This window comes from Phaseolus vulgaris, chromosome 1 (assembly GCF_000499845.2).
Source record: "Phaseolus vulgaris cultivar G19833 chromosome 1, P. vulgaris v2.0, whole genome shotgun sequence".
Lineage (NCBI taxonomy): Eukaryota > Viridiplantae > Streptophyta > Magnoliopsida > Fabales > Fabaceae > Phaseolus > Phaseolus vulgaris.
Window position 1 is genome coordinate 41,442,678 of NC_023759.2, and position 24,020 is coordinate 41,466,697.

General features: G+C 30.9%; 2 protein-coding genes and 3 long non-coding RNA genes across 8 annotated transcripts; 2 read left to right on the forward strand and 3 right to left on the reverse strand.

The window, feature by feature from the left end:
• The first annotated feature begins 1,361 nt into the window (after positions 1–1,361).
• On the forward strand, positions 1,362–4,226 carry LOC137814287 (inorganic phosphate transporter 1-4-like). 4 transcript variants are annotated; one of them, XM_068616924.1, is made up of 2 exons: positions 1,362–1,531; positions 2,289–4,226. In XM_068616924.1, the coding sequence occupies exon 2, from the start codon at positions 2,350–2,352 to the stop codon at positions 3,973–3,975; it is 1,626 nt and encodes a 541-aa protein (XP_068473025.1). In that variant the 5' UTR covers positions 1,362–1,531; positions 2,289–2,349; the 3' UTR covers positions 3,976–4,226. The 4 variants fall into 4 exon arrangements, with proteins under 4 accessions (XP_068473025.1, XP_068473028.1, XP_068473026.1 ...); XM_068616927.1 differs by lacking the exon at positions 1,362–1,531 and adding an exon at positions 1,534–1,689; XM_068616925.1 differs by lacking the exon at positions 1,362–1,531 and adding an exon at positions 1,599–1,770.
• Positions 4,227–6,717: 2,491 nt separating this feature from the next.
• On the reverse strand, positions 6,718–8,735 carry LOC137814288 (actin-depolymerizing factor). Its single transcript, XM_068616928.1, has 3 exons — positions 8,485–8,735; positions 8,042–8,307; positions 6,718–7,098 (listed from the first exon to the last, which is right to left on the reverse strand). Exons 1-3 carry the CDS (start codon positions 8,506–8,508, stop codon positions 6,948–6,950), a joined length of 441 nt encoding a protein of 146 aa, XP_068473029.1. The 5' UTR covers positions 8,509–8,735; the 3' UTR covers positions 6,718–6,947.
• A 2,732-nt stretch (positions 8,736–11,467) lies between these two features.
• Positions 11,468–13,426, reverse strand: LOC137814289 (uncharacterized). Its single transcript, XR_011081630.1, has 5 exons — positions 13,362–13,426; positions 12,706–13,252; positions 12,348–12,626; positions 12,168–12,269; positions 11,468–12,091 (listed from the first exon to the last, which is right to left on the reverse strand). It is a non-coding gene; the product is annotated as an uncharacterized lncRNA (long non-coding RNA).
• Positions 13,427–14,187: 761 nt separating this feature from the next.
• On the reverse strand, positions 14,188–14,733 carry LOC137816194 (uncharacterized). Its single transcript, XR_011081778.1, has 3 exons — positions 14,504–14,733; positions 14,326–14,425; positions 14,188–14,250 (listed from the first exon to the last, which is right to left on the reverse strand). It is a non-coding gene; the product is annotated as an uncharacterized lncRNA (long non-coding RNA).
• Positions 14,734–21,456: 6,723 nt separating this feature from the next.
• On the forward strand, positions 21,457–23,169 carry LOC137816195 (uncharacterized). Its single transcript, XR_011081779.1, has 2 exons — positions 21,457–21,512; positions 22,210–23,169. It is a non-coding gene; the product is annotated as an uncharacterized lncRNA (long non-coding RNA).
• Positions 23,170–24,020: the final 851 nt, after the last annotated feature.

Genomic DNA, 24,020 nt, shown 5'->3' on the forward strand with positions numbered 1-24,020 from the left:
AAATGTCCCCCAGCACCTGATAAATGCGTGATTCAAACCTATAGGATTGAACATCCTAAAATACATTTGTGCATCACGATGTAGGACCGAAGACAATCTCAACCACTCGAGACACATACCCCAAATTCTCCAAAAGATCATACATTCAAAAAGTAAATGTCTTACCGACTCTTCTTCCACACCACACAAAGACACCGATCACTTATCAAAAGTAAATCACGTCACGAAAGAGCATGTGACACAGTGTGTTATCTACACATAGTTATCGAATAAATAATCAATGATTTTTTGTATGTATATGTATGTGTCACAGTGTTGGCTTAAAAAAAACATTATAGAAAGATGAATTCATAGAAGAACAATTATTATTATTTAATAGCGACCATAATTGAGGGATGTAAAAGACAGAAAGCCACAGAGAACACGTATGAATTAATTCATTATGATACTTGAAAGTCAAAACAAAAAAATATTAATTAAAATGTTGTTGCAATTTAAAAATCACAACTAATTAATCATCGATCCAACACATAAATTGAGTGGTATAAATTTGACTAGTACAGTTGAAAGTAAGAGAGTATAAGTTTTGGTGGTTCCATTCCATGGCCATGAGTTGAACAACAAATTAAACTATCCACTTTTATAGACGATGGAGTTCTTATAAGCAAATTAAAACACGCAACAACTTCATCAATTCTGTGTGAATGGAATTTCAATTTCTTAAAGCCAAAATACTTAGTTTCTTTTTATGAAACACCACAGAAAGATTCTTTTAAACTCTCATAAAGACACTATATTATCAATTATTTACTAATAAAAACAATACCATGTACAAAATTATTTCTACATACTATTCATTAAACACGAAAAAACGTCTTGCGTATAAATGAAATTTCAATTTTTTAAACTGAACTACAATTATTTGTATAGAATATTTTACAATTTTTTTTAAGTCCGTCCAACAGTTTGTATAAATTAATCAATAAAAAATTATTATATATTAAAATAACTATTATGCATAATAACAACAAGTTGATAGAACATTATTTATAAGATTTTAAGATGGTTGTGTTATTTTTTAAATAATAATTTAGTCTTTTTCATTAAGTTGACTAAACGTTTCCAGTAATAAGTACATATTTGTTTAAGTATCACCTGATTTGCATAATATATGATGTAGTTAAAGAAAATTTAAAAAATAATAAATTTTTTAGGATTAAAAGGTATTTTAATTTAGTGTGAAGAAAGAGTATTATATAGTATAAAATAGTGTGTGAAAAAAAAAAAGAGAGAATGCAGAGTGATCCAAGGGCTTCGGAGAAGGAACGGTGTTAAAAGGCATAAGAGGGGTTGACTTGACTGGGCGGAAAAGGAGGGGTATATGCGAGTGGAATATTTGGTTTAGAAACTGTATTATGTTTGTTTTATGTCATGTTTTCTTAGCTTCTCTTCCTATAAATTCTTCCCACTCCCTTCATACATTTCCCCACTTCACATCTTTCTCTTCTCTCTACAACTTTTTCCGCTACAGGTAATTCATTTTATAATATTATTATTGCAATTATATTTTCTTTTGGCATTGCCAAAGTCTTTCTAATGTGTCACCCCATGCATGCATCACGGGACCATCACTCAACTACCCCGAGTTCTTAGTTTTTTTCAGATTCATTTCATGTGTTTTCCTTTAATGTACGTACATTCCAGATACTGATTTCATCTTAACCTGTTTCTGCTATTTCTAGTCACTTCTTGTGGACGCATCTTGTGCATGTATGGTTTCATTCGATATTATCTGGGAGTCTAATTATTGTTTGTTATGATAATTTCAAAATTAACCAGTTTTCTTTTCCGGTATTGTTTCAGTTTTGAGAACATTGACTTTTGCGTAAATTTTGCTTTCTAGAGATATTATAGGATCTTCAATCTGTAACCTCTTTTTAAAATAAATAAATGCATAACTGTTTCTTAAAATTTGTTTGCATCTGGGGCGCATTTGAAACTGTTTCTCGCTTCGTATATTTCTGCTCACCCATAGCTTTGTTTCTGTTTCTTTTGTCTTTAGAAACAATTTAAAAACAATAATTTTCGAAGAAATTTACTGGCAAGTTAGTTTACGAGTTCCTTCCAGCTTGACAACTTTTCTAGAGGCTAATTTCTGTACGTGTATTGGTTGATTTCATTTGATAACTTGTTCAAATTGATCAGCTATTATTGAATTCTTAGTTTTTTTTTTGTTTAATCAAAGATCTCACAATTGATAAGTCTGACTCTCGTTTCCACTTCTGCAGAGAAGGGGAGTTTTTGATAAAGAGATACAGACATAGCCTTGTAATTTTGGCTTGAAAAGCCATGGCAAAGGAGCAAATTCAGGTGCTAAATGCGCTTGATGTGGCAAAAACACAATGGTACCATTTCACTGCAATCATCATTGCTGGAATGGGCTTCTTCACCGATGCATATGATCTATTCTGCATATCACTTGTTACAAAGTTGCTCGGCCGCATATACTACCATGTTGATGGTGCACCAAAGCCCGGTACATTGCCTCCCAATGTCGCAGCTGCTGTAAATGGTGTGGCTTTCTGTGGAACACTTTCAGGTCAGCTTTTCTTTGGTTGGCTTGGTGATAAGATGGGAAGGAAAAGAGTCTACGGCATGACTCTGATGATGATGGTATTATGTTCCGTTGCTTCCGGCCTTTCATTCGGTCATAGTGCAAAATCTGTTATGTCAACTCTTTGCTTCTTTCGCTTTTGGCTTGGATTTGGTATTGGTGGAGACTATCCACTTTCTGCTACCATAATGTCTGAGTACTCTAACAAGAAGACTCGCGGTGCCTTCATTGCTGCAGTGTTTGCCATGCAGGGGTTTGGCATTTTGGCAGGTGGTATATTTGCAATTATAATGTCAGCTGCATTCAATAAGTGGTTTGAAGCTCCAGCATATGAGGTTGATCCAGCTGCCTCAACAGTTTTACAAGCAGACTATGTTTGGAGGATAATTGTGATGGTGGGAGCACTCCCAGCAGCACTGACTTACTACTGGCGGATGAAGATGCCGGAAACTGCCCGTTATACTGCTCTAGTAGCCAAGAACACGAAGCAGGCGGCAGCAGACATGTCTAAGGTTCTGCAGGTTGAGATTCAAGCTGAACCACAGATTGAAGAACCACAAGCTAAGCCATATGGCTTGTTCTCAAAGGAGTTCTTAACTCGCCATGGACTGCATCTCCTTGGTACATCAAGCACATGGTTCTTGCTTGATATTGCATTTTATAGTCAAAATCTTTTCCAGAAGGATATCTTCAGTGCAATTGGTTGGATACCTCCGGCCAAAACCATGAATGCTATTGAGGAGGTTTACAAAATTGCAAGGGCTCAAACACTCATTGCTCTGTGCAGTACAGTTCCTGGCTACTGGTTCACGGTGGCTTTCATTGACAAGATAGGAAGATTTGCTATCCAATTGATGGGGTTCTTCTTTATGACTGTCTTCATGTTTGCTCTTGCCATCCCTTATGACCACTGGACTCATAGGGATAACCGGATAGGATTTGTGGTGATGTATTCATTGACCTTTTTCTTTGCAAATTTTGGGCCTAATGCCACCACATTTGTGGTGCCAGCAGAGATTTTCCCTGCTAGATTCCGAAGTACTTGTCATGGAATTTCATCAGCATCTGGGAAGCTTGGAGCTATAGTTGGTTCTTTTGGGTTCTTGTACTTGGCACAAAACAAGGACAAAAGCAAAGCTGATGCAGGGTACCCTGCAGGTATTGGTGTAAAAAATGCACTTATCGTCTTAGGTGTAGTTAACATTTTAGGCTTCTTCTTTACTTTCTTGGTTCCTGAGGCAAAGGGAAGATCGTTGGAGGAGATGTCAGGTGAGAATGAGGAGGATGTTGGGACCGAGGGAGAGTTAGAGAAGTCACATTCTATTAACAACAATAACAACAAAACTGTTCCATATGTTTAGGATATATTCATCTATAATGTTGTTGCTATAATAAAGCAGAGTGGCTTCAATTAGACTTGGAAAGCACAAAAGCTTTCCTTGCCCCTCGCCAATATTTCTGTTAAACTTTGCCTGGACATCATGTAGCAGGACTAGGAACTAGGGCTATTTCTTTTTCTAATATTGGTAAATTTGAGTTACAGTTGATGTATAATCACTATTGGTGTATAGAACTTTTAATAACTAGTTTCACAGACCGGCTCTGTTCTGCATGCTATCTTTATTTTCTTTTTCTCTTTTGACTTAGTTGTTTCAATATTTCAATTTTCTTAAGTCTAAGGAAACTGATGGCATTACACTAGTCATGTGTGTAATTGAAATCTTAAGATAAAAAAGACTACAGTTGAATAAGTTTCCGTGATGGAACAGTACGAATATAAATAGTATAAGAATCTTATCGTCTGAAATTTCTGAACTGTGCCCCTTTTCCTAGGTGCTTACGTGAAAACAGATGAAGATTATTTACTTTTCAATGTGAGTATAGACGTGAAATATGACCATAATTCTAGCAGTTGCAGTTCCAGTCTGTCCACGGCACAAATATTTGACTTGTACACTTCAAATACGTTTGCTAATTGAAATTTGAAAGCAAAAGTTGTAGTGGGGAGTTGCACTGACGTTTTCAGTCTCATTATTAACTTACTATATTCAATTCAATTGTCTACCTCTCGCATCACTTTATGGTCCACACAGATCAAGTTATTCTTCGATGGAAACTGCTTTCAACCAATGATCAATAGACTTTTCTTTGGACATGAGCTACAGGTAACTTTTACATAATTTATTCTTATTTTATATCTCACAAATTCATACTTCACCACAACATCTCACTTTTCACACTTATATTATATTCTCAGTTGAAAACTCCATGCCGGTATAACGACTTCAGTGATGGCATGGATGATAATTATATAATCAATGGGACCCCAAAACTGAATAATTTGATATTTTAGCAGGTATTAGATTAATCACGTAATCATATTTCTATTTCACGAACTGTGCTGGAATTTTGGGTCCTTTTGCTTTGTTAAATTATTCGGTGATGTACTACTAAATGATGAGTACAGTGAGAATACTATTTCCTCTGCAAAAGTTGAAACAGTTTGGGGTCATGTATTTGAATCGAAGCTCGCATATGAAGACTCACTCTGAAAGTCTTAAAAACAAGTTAAAATTAGGAATGTGAGGCTATGGTATTTTGGAATTTGACTAGAAATAAACGCAGCAATTCCAGAACTGATTTCCTTCAGTGATAATCTCCTTCAATATATGTGCTGAGGCCTCTTTCAACCCCCTAAGTTATAAGGGGCTATTACTCCCGACAGCATATGAATATGAATTGTAATCTGCACCCAGTCACGATAAGGAAAAGACGAAATTACCTTCCAGGATTTTAAAATTACAAATACATTTTGGCTTTCCTTCTTCTACATTCATGTGCACTGCTCCTGTGGCTGAGGTTCTCATCTTTTTCTTCCGTCTTGTATTTTTTTCTGGACTCACTGTGTTATTGATTATTTACACTTGTGTGAGATGATTTACGATATTTTTGGTGATTTTTAACACCTATTTCAGACGCATTCTGTAGTTGTAGAAAAATATTTTTTTTTTGAACTTTTTGTATTTAAGAGTTATTATCAAAATATACTTTTTAGATTGAACATCAATTCGTTCGGGAAAAGTTATTCTAAAATTTGTGTTCTCAAATGATTTTTTTTATAACGAATTGATGTCATTTATAATCCCCAGGACACGAATTCATATTCATTTTAAAAGTATAAAATTATTGTACTTAAACCCATCTTGTAATTTAAATTTCAGTAATATATCCCAATATCCTAAATCCAGCCGTTTAAAAAAAATCTTACCTTTTTGCAAGAACCCATCAAATTTCAGTAATACATCCAGAATTTCAAAAAGAGGATGTTACTTTTTTTGCAACAACGACAGTATAGAACGACAAAATACGTCTTAAATGAGTGTAAAAATACCACCAAAAATCACTGTAAACAAATGCAAATAACCAACGAAATTCAGTGGATCTAGAAAACATACCCAAGACAGAAGCAAAAATGAGAACCCCAAACCACAAAGCCAAAATCTATTTTTAATTTTGAAACCTAGAGGGTAATTTTGTCTTTTTCTTACCATGATTGAGTGCAAACCCAATTAATTCGTATGATACAAGAAGCAATAGTCGTTATAAGGTTATCCAAATGGCTCCAAGATCCATTAGCCCATTACTCTGATCACACTACTGATAAAGAACTCTTGAAGTATACAATCTTTGATGTAATAAATTTAAAATTAAATATATACATATATATATATATATAATAAAAAATAAATTTGTAATCAAATTATATAAAAAATATTAAAATAATAATATTAGGTGTTGTAATATGGTTATATAAAAAATAAAGTTATCAATGTATCATTATCATATACTACTTCTTTCAAATAGTCAAAGTTCTAAGGCCCGAAATAACGTGTAAATAATGAGAAATAGTACAATGATTTCTACCTTTTAAAAAACTATTTCTCCTTCTCTTCCATCCCAAAAAATATCACACATTATTTCTTACCTCCGCTTCTTCAAAACCAAAAACAAGCACAAATACAAGGTTAATTTTAAAGCAGGTTGTGAAATTTTCTAGATATTCTTTGCTAACTCTACGAACATATACTTTTATACCCACCACATTTATCTGGATCCATAAAGTCACGCTCTATAACACAGGTTTAGCAAATTGGGATTTACATCAATAACAACTCAGCTTCAAAACCCATCGCCCTTCAGATTCATATTATTGGAAGCATAATTATGTGGCAAGATGGGCTCTGCAGATGATAAAGCATGAAGTAGGTAATTCATTGAAAGTAAAATCCTAGTAGATTCTGAAAAGAAAATGAATTTCAAGTACATAAACATTTCAATGTGCACGATCTCTCAGCACTTCAAGATCCATTTCAGTGGGGTCAGTAGCCTGGATTTCATAATGAACACCATCTAGCTCACGCCTAAACCTCTCTTTTGTTGTGGCGTAGAGCATCTTCGCACGGATCCGAGACGTTGAAGGGGACCTAATCCACATCATGCAATGAAACAACTAAGAATGATACTTCTGGTCAAATCAAATCACATAAAATGTAAATTAAGAAGCATGATGTTGAAGATGGATGTAGGCAGGAATAAAAATAGTCCAATCCAAGTTTGTTCCCCTCAAACAAGAAATGAACAATGATTGATCAGAGACAGAATAGTCTTTCCGTGGACAACCAGCTCCAAAGATGCAATAATTAGAGTGCTAAATCAGCTCAACTAGAAGAGTATTTGATATTTACATTTATACTATTTTTTTCTGAAAAGCTAGGTAAATATGTAAAGGCAGGGTTTGGCATTCTTCTAGCAAATAAAGAAAATAAACCAGTCAACTATACATGATGATGGAAACCTACTCTTGATATGGTTGAAATTAAGCATCAAACATGATAATGTTTGTTATGATAAATTACTTATGTATCATCTTTCGTATAAACATAAGAACTTCTATCCAGTAATGGTCTATCCGCAACTTAAATACTGGTATCTGAGACTGATAATCCAGATTGGAAAAGGAGGGGTTTCAGACATGGACCAAAAATCTCAAAATACCATATTTACTAAGATAGGCTACCTAATCAACAACAAATTCTTATCCCACCAAGGAATGAATCAGACAAGAAATTTAACCCCAAGACAAATAAAACAATGAACATTCAGCTCTATAATATCAGAGAGAACAAGCAAAGAGTGACACTTAGGCAAGGCAATATTAACACGAGCTTACAAGAATAGCATGGCATGGTTATTTAGAAACTGCCAAACATATGATCATAAAAGGTGCGGAATTTACTTTGTTTGCACAAGAAAAACATAACAATTATCATGCCATGGTTAGTGCGACCAAGCTTTTACTTGTGGACAAAATTAGAGATCCTTTTCTTTAACATATAAAACCAAAACATAGAGAGAAACTAAACTAACCATGCAATGAAGAAGATTTTGCTCTTTTGACAGTTCTCAGAAGTGACGAAATCAAAGTCAAAGACAGCATATCTGCAATCATTCTCAGGCAAAGATGCAGCGAAATCATCATAGCTCTCAGCGGGGCCACCGATCTTCTCAACCACAACCTCCCTTTTCTTTTCATCAACCTTAAAGATCACATAGCGATGGACCTTCTTCTGCTTCAGTTCCATGAAGGTGTTTTTGCTGTCATCAGCAACACCCATGCCTGATGAAGCATTTGGCTGGAATTTAAACGCATCTGGGTCAAAAGACTTTCAAACCAAGACGTGATTTTGAAATCAAACACACACACACGAACACTCACATGCCAAAACTTGATGAAACCAATGAAAGAAAAACATGACAGAAAAGAAAAGAGAAGAAAGTGTAAGAGATGTAGATGAGAAGGAAAATGTTACCCTGCTTAGGCCTCTGAAAGACATGATGAGGAGTGGAGTTGAAGAAGGAGAAAGTGAAGTATGGAAGGTTAGGAGTGAAGAGAAATTATTATAAAGAGTTGAAGAAAAGATTGTTGAGTGAATAAAAGAGATCAGAATACGTTATGGTGATAAGGGCGGTGCGTTCTAGCAACGCAAAGTGTAATCGGGAACGTGAATCCGCGAAAAAAACAAGGATTTTCCACCGCACATGGGACCCACTTTTGTTCAATGCTCGCCATATCCCTTCGCCGCGTATATTTTATTTTGGCAACTTCTTCCTGCACCTCTACAAATTTCTTCCTGCACCCCTCATTTTTGAAAAAGACTTTCTTCCCCCTTTAAAAAATGACTCTCCAATTGTTCTTTCCAAAATATTTTCGGAACGTCTTTTCCAGAACATGTTTTACAGATTTATAAATTCAGAAATAAATAAAAAAATGTGTTTCAAAAAGATGTTTTGGAATTATTTTTTTTATGAATTTTCTATTCCGAAAATATCTTTTACTTACGAAACTACTATTTTGAAAACACCTAAAATTATAAAGGATAATTTCGGTATTTTGAAGAATGTAGGGGTGTGGAAGAAACACTTTTTTATTTTACATTTCTTTCACAACCAAAGTGTTACTAAAAGACCTGTTGTTACTTTCTACACCTCTATACCTTCCACTCAACATCATAGTTGACTCAAAAAGTCTATTTTATCTTTTAAAAAAATCATTTTGAATTCTATAATTCATAAATGTAACTTTAAACACTAGCTATATTTTTAGTATTGAATTAATTGAAATGAGTCCTTGAAAGCATATGACATTAATTTTTTTCTGACATAACAAATGGAATTCCAATATAAAATATATTATAATATTATATTGTTTACGTCAATGCTAACTCACTATTCATGTCAGCATGAAATTTTTTATATAATTTTTTTTAATATTTAAAAATATCTTCTTCATTTATTTAAAACATACATTTTGATTATTTCAACTCTATTTTAATATTATTTTTTTCACAAGAGAATATCTAACTTTCAATTTCAAGTGTACAATAGTGTAAAGTCTTAGAATGTGTTCTTTTGACATTCAAACCTTGACAATAACATCTTTTCTGTCTTTTGATTTTTTTTTTGTAAAAAAATATTTGAAATAATAAAAGGGCGACAAATATCAGCATAACATATGAGTATCATTACCTGATAACGATGGGGATGAGGCAAAAATTTTATAGTCATTGGATATATGGATGAGGATAAATTTTTACAAGTATGGTTAAACTCACAACCGTCTCATCTTTTTGTCATCCCTAGTTATAGTGGATTAATGGAAAGGATGAAGAACATGAGGTAAATAATTAATATTTTGTAATTATTTACAATTTTATAAAAGTATGATATTTAATTTATAAAAATATGGTACATTAAAATGAATTTATGATAAAGAAGAATTCTCATTGCAAGTTTTATTTATTTTCTTATTATTTTCTATTATTTTCTAAATTATGAGTTATATAATCATGTGTCACTACAAGAGAATTATTAAATAGATACCAATTTTAGAGACAAAAAATAAATAATTACTATATTTACTAAATTAGATACTATTTTAGAGACTAAAAAAATTATTGGTATATGAAGTAGTTTCTATTATTAATAACATTTATAAACTAGTTTCTAAACTGTTATCTAATTAGTTACCAAAGTTTTAGTTACAAATTTTGGTAGCTAATTAGATAACATTTTATAAACTATTTATTAGTAATAGAAACTACATTAGATACCAAAAATTTTGTTAGTCTCTAAAATAGTATCTAATTTAGTCAATATAGTAACTAATTATTTTTTGTCTCTAAAATTCGTTTTTATTTAATGATTTTTTTGTAGTGTGTGTTATATAATTGTTTGTAATGATTGGTTCATTAAAGGTATAAACTTAGTTTGATAGTCAAGTATTATGTTGCTAAGTTTCTTTGAAATTGTGTAATACATTGCATTAAGTGAACTTTAGTTTCTCATTTGAAATTCAATATAAATATTAAGTACTACCTCTAATTTAAAGTGTTCCTATAATTTTTTTTATATATAAACAAGAGGAGAGATTGATTGTCAATGTATTGAATCTCGAATTGTTTGGTTGAACACTTTAGAGAATTAACAACTTTAACTAGTTCATCAGTTCTTATATTAAAATTAAATTTTATATATTTCATGAAATTTTGGTTTATTGCATCTTGTGTTGGTACTACTGCATATTTGATTGTGGTTGATTTTGTGTCATTAATTCATTTTGTGTCACATTTTTTTTTTGATAATTTAGTACAAGAGACACTACAAAAAAAATCACTTTTAGCGACCACCAAATTCGGTCGCTAAAATCACTATAATCGGTCGTTAATCATATCTACGATCGAAACAGTCACCAAATAAAGATGGAAGCGAAAACCCTGGTCGCAAAGCCGTTAGCGACCGAATTATAAAGTGGTCGCTACTTTGCAACCGAAATTTCGGTGGCTAAATCGGTCGCAGAGAATTTGGTCACCAAAATTTATAAACTAAATTAGCAACCGAAAATTCGGTTGCTAAATTTGTCGCAGATAAATTTAGTCACCAAAATTCGAAAACCAAATTAGCAACCGAAATTTCGGTGACTAAATCGGTCGCAGAAAATTTGGTCACAGAAATTCAAAATCCAAATTAGCTACCCAAATTTCAGTGGCTAAATCGGTAACTGAATTAGAAGGTGATAGCGACCACCATTTTCGGTCGCTAACAAGAAATCTTTTGGTGACTAAATGGAGACTTCTACAGCGACGGATTTGATTTCGGTGGCTAAATAGCCACCAAATCAATTTCGGTGGCTATTTTTATTTGTATTATTAGTACCTATTTAAAATGGTATTTTGACCATTTTATAAAAAAATTTAGACCTGCTTATAAAGATACTCAAAATTCAATCAAGCTCAATTGTAATGAACTTCAAATACATAGTTTAAGAAGAAGTTGTGCTCAAATTAAAGGTAAATCATACTACACAACTAAAACTGTTGAAAACTAGTTAAAAGAGTCAAATCTATGATATAATTCAACATATAACTAATCTTCTTCTGAACTGTCATCTCTACTCTGGTCTCCTTTATGATGTCCACTGGTAGTAGGATCTGAAGAGCCTGATGCGGGATTATTCATTTGAATGTGTTGTAGGATGAGTTGCATCTTCTCATCTTGTTTGCGCATGCGTTCACTTTGCTCTTCATGAGTTTTCATCAATAGCTCCATCTTTTCTTCAAGTGTCCGCTCCTTGACACGTTTTGTCATAAGTTCATCATTTAGCTTTTGAATAATCTCACGCATTTCTTCTATTTGATGGACTACTGGAGCTTGACTTGCAGCAGAGTGAGCACTTGTTGAACTATTAAACCTTTTGCTCAATACACCAAGACCATAGACATTCCCTTTTTTATTTCCACTTCCAACAACATCGATGTATATTTCATTGTCATCAATAGAGGCAACATGAGAGTTTTGCGAAGATGCGCTTTCAAGCATTTGCTGTTGTTGGGCTTCTTCTCGACGTTTCTTATATTTCTCCTGAAAATGAAGTCAAATTGATTATTACGAAGAAAACATATAGTAAAAATTAAACTATAACAAAGTTTAAACATACCGCAAGGTCGCGAGTCTTGTCATTGACCCATTCTCCAGTCTTCAATTTCTTTGTTCTCTCTACAACCTCCCAAGCAGTTGGTTGTCATTCAAGCTCTTTAGTCTACATAAATTCAATAAAAAGATATAATAGATTGTATTTAAATTAAATATAGAAAGAGAAGAAATATTATAATATTACCATTTTCTCAAAGTGAGTTGCGGTAGATATGGAACCACCACAGTAGGCTGAGGCTCCCTTCTCAACAGCCCGATTCGCCTTGGCAATAGCACTCTTGTTCTGGAATTCTGTAGAACTCCAATGCTGGTCCAAGGTTGCTCGAACAAGTTGTGGAATCCAGGTCCCCTTATCTTGACCATGCCTAACTTTACTCATAGCATTTTTAAAGATACGGGAGGCTTTTGTATCAAAAATGGATCTAATGAGTTGGTCTTGTTCCATATCCCACCTATACTCTTTCTGCATGTAAAATAAATTAGAAAAAAAACATTGTAGAAAAATAAAATATCATTTTAAATGTAATCATAACTCAAATTACCTTGAACTCTCCAAACCATCTATCTCTAAGCTCAAGACGAACCTTCTTCCAAGTGGGACTGGGTTCGTCATATTTTTGCTTGATGATTCGTGAGATTACATTGGAAGGTCCATTTGCAGGTGAAAAATTATGTTCAAAACATATTGTCAAAATGATATATGAAAATTAGATCATATTTACGAATTACAATTAGATTAAAATATACTTACTCTCCTCTTTCTGCATGAAGCCAGGGTCTTTGATCAACTACATTGCCAGACTCATTGTCAGGTGTAAGAGAGTCTTGTATCGGTGAAGGTTGATTCATAGTTGGCTCTGTAGAAAAGATAGTAGGATTTGATTCTCCTACATGATGTTCAATATCTTGTCCGTGAAGTGTAGGAAGTGGGGCAGCTCCTTCATAAATAGGATGTGTAGACTCCATAGTTGTTGGAAGAACAAACGAAGGGGGAATGTTGGTATTGGGTAAAGATATATCATCAACACGAACACCTCGACCACCACGATTAGGTGGTCTACGACCACCACCTCTACCCCTTGGTGTCATCTGCAAGTAAAAAATATTACATATATAAGATGTAATTAATACAATAATCAAAGTGGATCAATCAATTTTGAATAAACAAATAAAGTAATCATGATCAAAAGACTCAAACCTGATTGTGTTTTCTACAACCAAATATGTCAACCAAATATGTCAGTTTTCTTCCCTGTTATTCACTACAATTATGGGAAACCACAATAAAATTAATGTTAAACATAATTTGGACAAGGTATATAATCAATTTTAATGCATGAATTACCGAAGAGGTATCTGTGTCACTAAAATCACTCTCAATGTTATCCTCACTTGAAATGTATTCCTCCTCGTATTGTTCATCTATGTTTGTTTCATTTAGTAATTGTATATCTACTTCTTCTCCCCCCCTCCCCCCCCCCCCCCCCATCAACATCAGCAAGAGAATCATGAATGAATTCTGGATCAACATGTAGCACTACTTCAAGTTGTAGAAGCTCATCATCTTGGTATGGAGTGTCATGCTCAACCTCACTTACTGTGTTATCAATGATTCTAATACGAGCTTTTGTTTTAATTACTCCCAACCAACCTTGGTGTCCCTCTGGATATTTGGTGTAATAAACTTGCTTTGCCTATTGGGCAAATATGAATGGATCATATGCTTTATTATATCTCCGTGATTCTTTTACTTGAACGATCCCATAGTTCTTATCTACTTTGGTTCCTATATTAGGAGTATTATCAAACCATTCACACTGGAAGAGAACTACATTCAATATTGGAAAGCCAGTATACTCCAATTGAATAATATTAGACAATATTCCATAAAAATCTGACTCTGATTGACCATTGGTTCCTCGTACATAAACACCATAGTTAGTGGAATTCATGCCTTCACTCCAAAGAACAGTGTGAAATTTGTATCCATTAATAACATAGATAGACCATGATTGAACCTTTCTCTTAGGACCCCATGCTAAGTTAACCAATAATGGATCTTCAATATTATTTTCTGGATTTAGAACCTAAACAAAAGATTATAAATTACACAATGTCTATCTAAAAGTAAAATTTGTATAAAAGGCAAATTAAAAACATACATATTGTTTGAACCATGTAGCAAAATAGGATGAAATGTATTGGCCAATTTGAGCTTCTGAAGCAGTAGGACTAATCTCTCTTAAATATTCAACATAAATACTGCAACAAAGAAATTGATTATTCAAACCTCATGCAACATAATTAACTTTCTTTTCAAATGAGTGAACATTGTCTTACTCAAAGTATGGTTGAACCTCTTCACAGTTTTGAAGAACATACAATTGGGCAGCATCAAAGTCTTTTTGATTTAGATAATATGTCATGCATTTTCCGATTTCTCTTCCTGGATAATTGAAAATTGAAATAGGAGGAGCACGTGAAGAACCCTCGCCTACTTCAAGATTACGAGGGATCCTAGTCCTTTTTGTTTCAACATGATCAGGATAATAAAATGAGGCAAATGTAGATGTTTCCTCCACCAAGTAAGCTGACATAAGCTGCCCATATATAGATAGACAATTTTCTTGTGTCAAGAATGGGAGGAATGATTCTGACTATCGTCACTGGGAGTGGCAGCCAGAAGATTGCACGTGACAGCCAGAAGATTGCACCTTGCCACGGTAAGTTCCTCACTCCAACTTGCCAATTGTAATTGTAGAACTTGCTTTATGTATATAAACATTTTTATCATATACAAGTATGATTAGTTTATGTAAACTACATTCCAAAATGACTATATTTTGCAGTTTCAACCCAAAGCTAGCCCTCAGAAAGCTTCAAGGGAAAAAACTGCTATTTGTTGGGGATTCACTGCCAAGGTATTGATATATTGATTGAAATGATGGTCAAATATGTTTACTCAACTCAAACAGCTATTAACTAGAACAAAACTTAGATGCAGTTTTACATATGCTTTTGCTGTTGTTTTCCAATCAGAATTGGAGTTTCACTTCAATAGACAGAACTAAGATGAAGCTTTAAGAAAAGAAAAAAGCCAAAAGAATACGACTCTAGGGGTAGCTATTTTCAATCAATCATATAGCCAAAAGACAGGCATACCGTTCGCTCGCACCGCTCGCACTGCTTGCACCGTTCGCCTCCGCACGGCTCCGCTCACACCGTTCGTCTCCGCTCGCCTCCGCTCACACCTTCGTTCGCCTCTGTTCGTACCTCCGTTCGCACCACGACCATCACCTACAACTTCCTCCTCCTCCGACCACCGCTGCAGCTTCCTCCTCCTCCGACCACCACTGTAGCTTCCTCTGCACCTTTCTTCACTCCTATAAGCAATTTTGGGTATTTCGTGCCCTAACAACACCTGCACTTCCAAATAACTCCAAAGCTTAAAAAAAAAACAAATTTCAAATTAAAAAATATTAAAAAATATAGCATTTGTGTAAAATTAAAAATAAATATTAAATAAATATTTAAATATCCATGATAGTAAATATGGATATTTTAATAATTAAAATTTAATAATTAAAAAACTCTTTACAATTTAATTCTAAAAATTTATTTATTTTTATAAAATTAAAGTTATTTTAAAGATATCATTTTATTTAAATTTAATTATATAGCATAATTTACTTTTTTTTAAAGGATTAATTTTATTAATAATAATATTTTGTTATGTAATTTTATTTAGAATTTTTATTTTAGCTGATATTTTAAAAAGAGTATTTAATAAATTTTGTTTAAATTTAAGAAATTACAAATATATTTGACATATATTTTTTAAATAGAAAAAGAAACCAGTAATACAACTAATTATTTTTTAAACGGACGAGTACTCATTAATATTCAAAAGTTTGTGTGATCCTTGTATAGTTTTTTAAAATAAAAATCAATTTTATTATTATTAATAGTAGTAAAATAAACAATTATATTTAGCGACCAAAAGAAATTCGGTGGCTAAAAAGTGGTAAAAATAAACAATTATATCTAGCGACCGAAACAAAATCGGTGGCTAAAAACTAAATAAATTTGGTGGCTGATTCGGTGGCAAAAATAAACATTTATATTTAGCGACCAAAAGAAAATCGGTGGCTAAGAAGTAAACATAATCGGTGGCTAATTCGGTGGCAGAAAAAAGCAATAAAATTTAGCGACCGAAATAAAATCGGTGGCTAAAAAATAAACATATTCGGTCGCTAATTCGGTTGCAGATATATTTTTCCCAATTTATTCGAAACAGCCACCACTTTAGCGACCAATGGTTTTTTCACTCTCATATTCGGTCGCGGATTCGGTCGCAAAACTAACTAACATGATAAATAATTCAGTCGGTCGCTATTTCGGTCGCAGATCTAACACTACGGGTATTTGGTGGCTATTTCGGTTGCAAATTGCGACCACTAATTTTCGGTCGCTAAATTCGGTGACTAAATTGTTATTTCCTTGTAGTGAGAGTAATATATACAATTTATGCTATATAATGTGAGTGATATTAATGTTTAAGTATAGATTATGTTTTTTTTTAAATTGTTATTGGAGTTTTACATATAAGAATACTTTACTTTAATTAATGATTAAAGATAAGATTAAATTATATTATGTAAGTAGTTGGAAATCTTATTTTATAAATTGATTTTATGAGATTGGGTTAGTTTTAAATTTAGTATTTTTAAAATTTTATTTTATAAAAAAATATTCTTTTTATAAAAAATTAACAATTAGAAAGAAAGTTTAGATTATAGTATATTGGTGAAGTAAAAGATGACTAAAGAATCTGTAAATAGAAATTACAAAAAGTAGTTGAGATACTTTAATTAAAGTTTATATAAGAAATGTTTAAGTAAGAAAGTTAGGACAAAGTAAATATATATATATATATAATATGTTTAATATATGTAATTTTCTTACAATATTCATCTTTCATATACTAAAATTAAAAAATATATTTTATATAACATATGAGTTCGATTGGATTCATGAGTTTAATATCAAAACTTAACCCTAAACTATTAAACAATGATTTTAATTTTATTAAAATGAGTTTGATCAAAACACTTAAAATATAATAACCCACAATATTTGGATTCAATTAGATTGAATATTCTTGTTTTGAATATTAATGCCTTTAGAAAATAATAATAATAATAATTGCATTGAGATCTTAGATTTTTCTCAAATTACACACACATACATCCAAATTGTTACTCTTTATTGTTCTCCTTGGAACAAATAAAAAAGTTATTGAGAGATTATGAAAATGTTCAATTATACTAATAAGTATTAATTTTTATGTAATAAAATAATACGTCTTTCAAAAAAGGTTATAGCGTAATAAAGTGTGCACAACACAAAAAAAAAAAAAAATTATGTTTTCACGGTATTTTGATATTTCTCAAACAAAATAAAGTTTTTTACTATATAATTTTCAAATTAAATATGACAATTACTAATAGCATATTAGTCAAGACAAATGCAAATTGGTATGATGTTGCCTTCATTAAGCTTGGTGTCACCAAGCTTTTGGTAGCAAAGTGAATGATATATTTGTAATATCACATATTTATTTATCTTGGTGTAGTGTGTAAGGGATTTGAGTCCGTACATCCATAACATAAATAGGACGAATTAATAGGAACTAATTCTGAAGCTATAAACATCATATGCAACCATATCTACTCAGGTACACTAAAACTCAAAATTGATCCAAAGGAAAAATGAGAAAAAATAAACTTACTCTAACTAAAATTATAATCGATCAATTTTGTTGTATTCACTGCTAAGAGTCTAGTGGTAATCTTTGATCGTTAGTTTAATGAAGGAGGTTGTCAAAACCTTAGAAGGAAGACATTGGAGGAAAATAAAATGGTTTTTATAAAGATAATTATTATATTAAAATAAAACTTAAATGATTGATTCTTCTATTTATATACACTTTTCATTTTAATAATAAATTATTCAAATATCATTTTTATTTTAAAACTATTTTTAAGTACTTGTGAAAACATGTTAACTCTCTATTATTAAACATTGTTACTAGTCTTATTTAGGAATTTGACTTTGTTAAAAATGTGAGTATTAAATAATTAAGATACAAGGTTTTTAAGTAAATATAATTAATTATTAACAAGTCAAATCTGGTTAGACATTAAAAAAATTGTATTTTGATTTAGCAAGTTAATTGAGAGGGATCTATCTCAATTTAATTCATGTAGTACTAAGTTAAGATGATAATGATAAATATTGTTTATTTCGTAAATGTGTCAAATAAATAGTTATAATTCATTTGGATTAGAAGATGAAGTGTCTTCTCGAGGATAACAATATTTTTTAAATGAAATTAGTCCCCAGTTAATTAATTACTATAAAAAAAATGTTAATGTAGAGACCGACAATTTTAATCTCTTAATAAAAAAAAAATGTGATCGTTAATTATACTAGCGACCAATTAGCCAACAAATTCAAATAAGAAAATGCTAGTTACAACCCATTTCTCAACCAAAAATTTATTAGAATTAATTTAGCAACAAAAATAATATATCTTATTATCTTAAACATTTAATGATTGATTTAATTTGGTGATAGACATTAAAATTCTAAAAAAAGTAGATAATAAAATTTTGATTACTGAATTGTTGGTGTATGAATTTAGTGCTTCAATATTTTAATTGCTAATTCTATTTTAACAACATACTACTGAGTTGTTGACTTCATTTTTGTTTTAGTTATTTGAATAGGTTGATCTACTTAATAATAATAAATACTAAAATCTTCTTAATTTATGCTTATGGATTTATTGTAAATCATAAATCAATGTGTGAATACTATTTAATTAAATTGTTAAAATATGTTTTCAATTATTTCGAAATTTGTTTAGGTATGGGTTGAGATTAGAAAGAGGCGTGTAGATAAAGTCAACAAAATATGCCATAAAGTCGATGGTGAGACAACCTAACCTTGAAATGTGAACTAAGGTCCCAATTTCATGTTAAAAAAGGAAACAACATTCTGTCACTGTGCTATGCATACGTATTATTTTAAAATTTGAGATAAATATTTTCTTTATTTCTTAAGAATTTAATTCCTAATACTATATCTATACTTATACAGGATTCCTTTCTACGACTGTTTTTAATATATATATAAATTTATTTTTATTTTATTATTCTATTTTAGTTATATTGTCATTGAGTAATTATCAAAGCATATTTTTTATATTATTTAAAAAACAATAATTACATAACAGTTGATAGAAATTTTTTTAAATTTAGATAAAATATATTTTATTTTTTTAGGAAACAAATAACAGAGTTGATAGAGAAATTTTGAATTTAGATAAAATATTGTTATTTTTTGGAAAACAAATTACAATGCATTTTTTAAATTTCAATAAAGTATGATGTTATTTTTTTCCCATTTTATAGAATGGTTACTTATTGTCTTTGCGTTTTTCTCTTGTTTCATCTCCAGATACAAGTTCTTTTCACATGGTTTACAGTGGCCTTTCTACACCCACTTCTTCACTCTCATTCTTGTCATTTATTATATCGTTTTGGAGACATTGTATAGAGATTCTTCTGTATAGAGGTTCTTCGTGCGACTTCGAGTTCCAGATAGAGACGATTCTGATCCCGAGAAGCCCCTCCTTATGGCCATCAAGGATTAGATCTATGATGTTTGACAAAGTAGGTATATGGAGGTAAGACCACTTTTTGTGTTTTTATTTTTTATTTTTTTCCTTTTATTTTTATTTTTATTTTTATTTTTTTGTTTCGTGGTATTTTTTGTGTTCTAGTTTTCTCCTTTCTAAGCACCAAATCCAGAAAAAGGAAATTTTTTGGGTTGAAATTTTGAGATTTTGGTCTGAGAAATGATTACACTTTGCCGCACATTAGACACCAATAAAAAATTTAAGAAAGACAAAAAAATTAATCATACATATATTACCTCTAACCGCAAATATAAGTAAAATCACTTAATCTCAACTGATTTAGAATGTTAATTAGATTTTTCATAAAATAAAAATCACTTTCTTCCTCCCAAAATGTATGAATTTATAAAACAAATACTTGAAATGGAATTTTTAATTTTATTTTTCAATAAGTATTAATGTTTTAAATTTTAATTTGTCTATAATTAATTATCCTCGTTGACACGAATGTGTTTATTGAAAAATTAGGTTATTTTAGTGAAATTATTTTTAAAAGTTGTATATTTATCATTTTTTAAATCTTTGTATAAAACCTTTAAATTACAGTAGTTATTATAAGATATAATAAAATAGTATATTTTCTAAATATTTATAAGTTCTTCCTAATTAACTGGATTAGCGACTAATCCTTTTTTGGGTATAATGATTGTTGCTGATATGAAAAGTTTTCAAGAGTTTTCATATATATATATATATACACGATGGAAAGCTGTTATGGAGAAAGTTAGCGAAAGAATATCAAATTCAGAATTTTGAAACTAGAACAGCAAAGTGAATTCTCACAAAATATTTTTGATTCCTTTCCTATATAAAAAAAGGGGTCTCATTCTCACTTTTACATACAATTTTAAGCTCTTTTTTTTTTCACTTTCTCTCATCCCCTTCACTTTGTATTCATTTCTTCTATATAAAGGTCTCATTCTCACTTTCACATACAATTTTAAGCTTTCTTTCTTTCTCACTTTCTCTCTTCCTTCACTCTTTATTCATTTTTTTATTATAAATATTTAGATATGAAGAGTTTTCATATATATATATATATGATGGAAAGCAAATCCAAGTTTTTTTATATGTATATTTTTTTGTGATGATATTTAACACTCACCAAATAAATAAATAAAAACTAAATAAGAATGACATATAACTAAGAATGACATTTTTGGCCAAATAGTGTAAAAGGTAAATTAAGTTGAGTGGTATAAATTTGACTTATAGTTGAAACTAGGAGAGTATAAAGTGATCTCATCCCACAACAAATTTTCTGGTACCTAATTGTGTAACAAAAAAGTGGGTAGCTTTCACAACTTTAAAAAAATATGTTAAGTACATATTTTGTTTAGGTATCACATGATTTGTATAACACATCACTAACATATCATGGTATTGAAAAGAGAAGAAAATTTGAGAAATAGTAAATTTTGGTAGGCTTAAAAGGTATTTTAATTTGGTGTTAAGAAAGAGTATTTGTTTTATGTCATGTTTTGGTATCTTCTCTTCCTATAAATTCTCCCCCTCCCTTCATACATTTCCCACATCTTGCACTTCACATCTTTCTCTTCTCTCTACAACCTTTCTCCACTACAGGTAATTAATTTTGTAATTTTGTAGTTCAGATTCATTTCATGTGTCTCCTTTAATGTACATTTCAGATACTGATTTCATCCTAATCTGTTTCTGCTATTTCTCATCACTTCTAATATTACAAAGGACGCACCTTGTGCATGTATGGTTTCATTCGGTATGAAAATTTCTCAAATGAGATTCAACTATATTTCTGTTTATCCAAAGATTTGTTTCTGTTTTCTTTTCTCTTTAGAAACAATTTAAAAACATAATAATTTTCGAAGAAATTTACTGCCAAGTTATTTTAGATTGCACTTTTTTAATAAAAAGAAGTGAGGAGAGAATCTAGAAAGTCCTTATTTACTACTTTTTGTTTTTATTTTGAGATGGTACGAGTTCCTTCCAGTTTCCTAATTTCTGCGGTAGCTTGACAACTTTAATAACTTTTGTATTGAGAGCTCTCTATCTTCCTTATATTTGGTCACTATATAGAGGCTAATTTCTTAGCCTTAATTATGAATTATTGGATGGTTCAATACTTCAACTAGTGGTGTAATCTATAGTTATTGTATAGGTAAACAACTTTTTCATAGTGGACTAACAGGTGATGTAACTGTACGTGTATTGGTTGATTTCATTTGATAACTTCTTCAGATTGATCAGCTATTATTGAATTCTCACAATTGATCAAGTCTGACTCTCGTTTACACTTCTGCAGAAAAGGAAAGCTTTTGATAAAGAGATACAGACATAACCTTGTAATTTTCGCTTGAAAAGTAATGTAGTACAAACACTTATATGATACTGATATGAAAAAATACGTATAATCTCTAAAATGTAGGACACGGGGATACATATTTATATTATATAATTATGAATTATATAAATTAACAATAAAGATTTATATACAAAGTATATTTTCGATAGTGTGTCCGGATACGCTATTTAAGAGGAATGTCTGAGTTTTATAAGACAAATGAGCAAATTCAGGTGCTAATGGGCTTCTGCCTCAACAGTTTTACAAGCAGACTATGTTTGAAGGATAATTGTGATGGTGGGAGCACTCCCAGCGGCATTGACTTACTACTGGCGGATGAAGATGTCGGAAACTGCCCGTTACTGCTCTAGTATCTTAGAACACGAAGTAGGCAGCAGCAGACATGTCTAAGGTTCTGCAGGTTGAGATTCAAGCTGAACCACAGATTGAAGAACCACAAGCTAAGCCATATGGCTTGTTCTCAAAGGAGTTCTTAACTCGCCATGGACTGCATCTCCTTGGTACATCAAGCACATGGTTCTTGCTTGATATTGCATTTTATAGTCAAAATCTTTTCCAGAAGGATCATGAAGCAGGCGGCAACAATGTCTAAGGTTCTTCAGGTTGAGATTCAAGCTGAACCACATATTGAAGAACCGGAACAGGCTAAGCTAATGGCTTGTTTCAAAGGAGTTAAGAACTCCTTTGAGAACAAGCCATATGGCTTAGCTTGTGGTTCTTCAATCTGTGGTTCAGCTTGAATCTCAACTTGCTGAACCTTACACATTGCTGCCCCGTTCATGTTTTTTTTTTAATACTTTTTTATTTTTATAAATTTTAGAGTTGTTTTGATGATAGTATTTTGTTATATGTAATGAGTATGTATTATATTGATTAGGTTACAAAATTAAACTTTTTGAATTTCTCACAATAATCTAGGAGAAACTTATAAAGAATGTTTATTAATATTGTAAAAAAAAATAAGAATGTATATGGTTAATAAAAGAAATTATTAAATTTTACTATATTAATAATATAAATAAGTTTATAACTTTTATGTTTAAGGTTTAAAATTTCAAATTATTTTAAAGAGATATTAGGTATACAATTTTTTTTAATGCTTGAGTATAAGATTATGAATTTCATAAATTATAAATCAATAAATTTGTTGGATTATAAAATATATTATTCATAATAACCTATAACTTTTATTATTTAAATTTTTATTTAATTTTGAGAAAAATAGATTTTTATATGCTTAATATAAATTTGGGAATCATAACATAAATTTGTTTGAGAAGGTTAGTTTTTGAAATAATGTAACACAAATATGAGAATTTTTTTAATTTTAATTAATTTTTTGAATATTTTTATCAAACTTTTATCTTGGATAGACTTTAATATTTTAAAAAATTAATTACTTAATAATTAATAATATCAAAAAATTTAATTATTTTTTAAAATTTTTTAAATTTAAATATAATATATTTTATTATATTATTAAAAGAAAATTATTGAATAATTTTTTTAAAACGTAAAAAAATAAACTTTTAACTTTTCAATTTTATTTTTATCATATTAATTATCTTAATTATCTGTTACGTTATGATTTTCAATTTTCTCTTTCACTTGACAAAATTACCTCTGTCATCTAAGAATCTTTCTTTCAATTTTTTTCTTCACTTGACAAAAGCAGTCCTACCACCTAAGAATATTTTTCCACCTCATTAGTTGTATTTTGGCACAAGCTAAACTTGGGTTGTCTAAGAATA

Coding starts and splice junctions, on each gene's coding strand:
- LOC137814287 (XM_068616924.1), top strand. CDS start 2,350: ATGGCAAAGGAGCAAATTCAGGTGCTAAATGCGCTTGATGTGGCAAAA.
- LOC137814288 (XM_068616928.1), bottom strand. CDS start 8,508: ATGTCTTTCAGAGGCCTAAGCAGG. Junction 8,308..8,484: donor CTTTCAGAGGCCTAAGCAGG/GTAACATTTTCC, acceptor TTTAAATTCCAG/CCAAATGCTTCATCAGGCAT. Junction 7,099..8,041: donor AAAATCTTCTTCATTGCATG/GTTAGTTTAGTT, acceptor GATGTGGATTAG/GTCCCCTTCAACGTCTCGGA.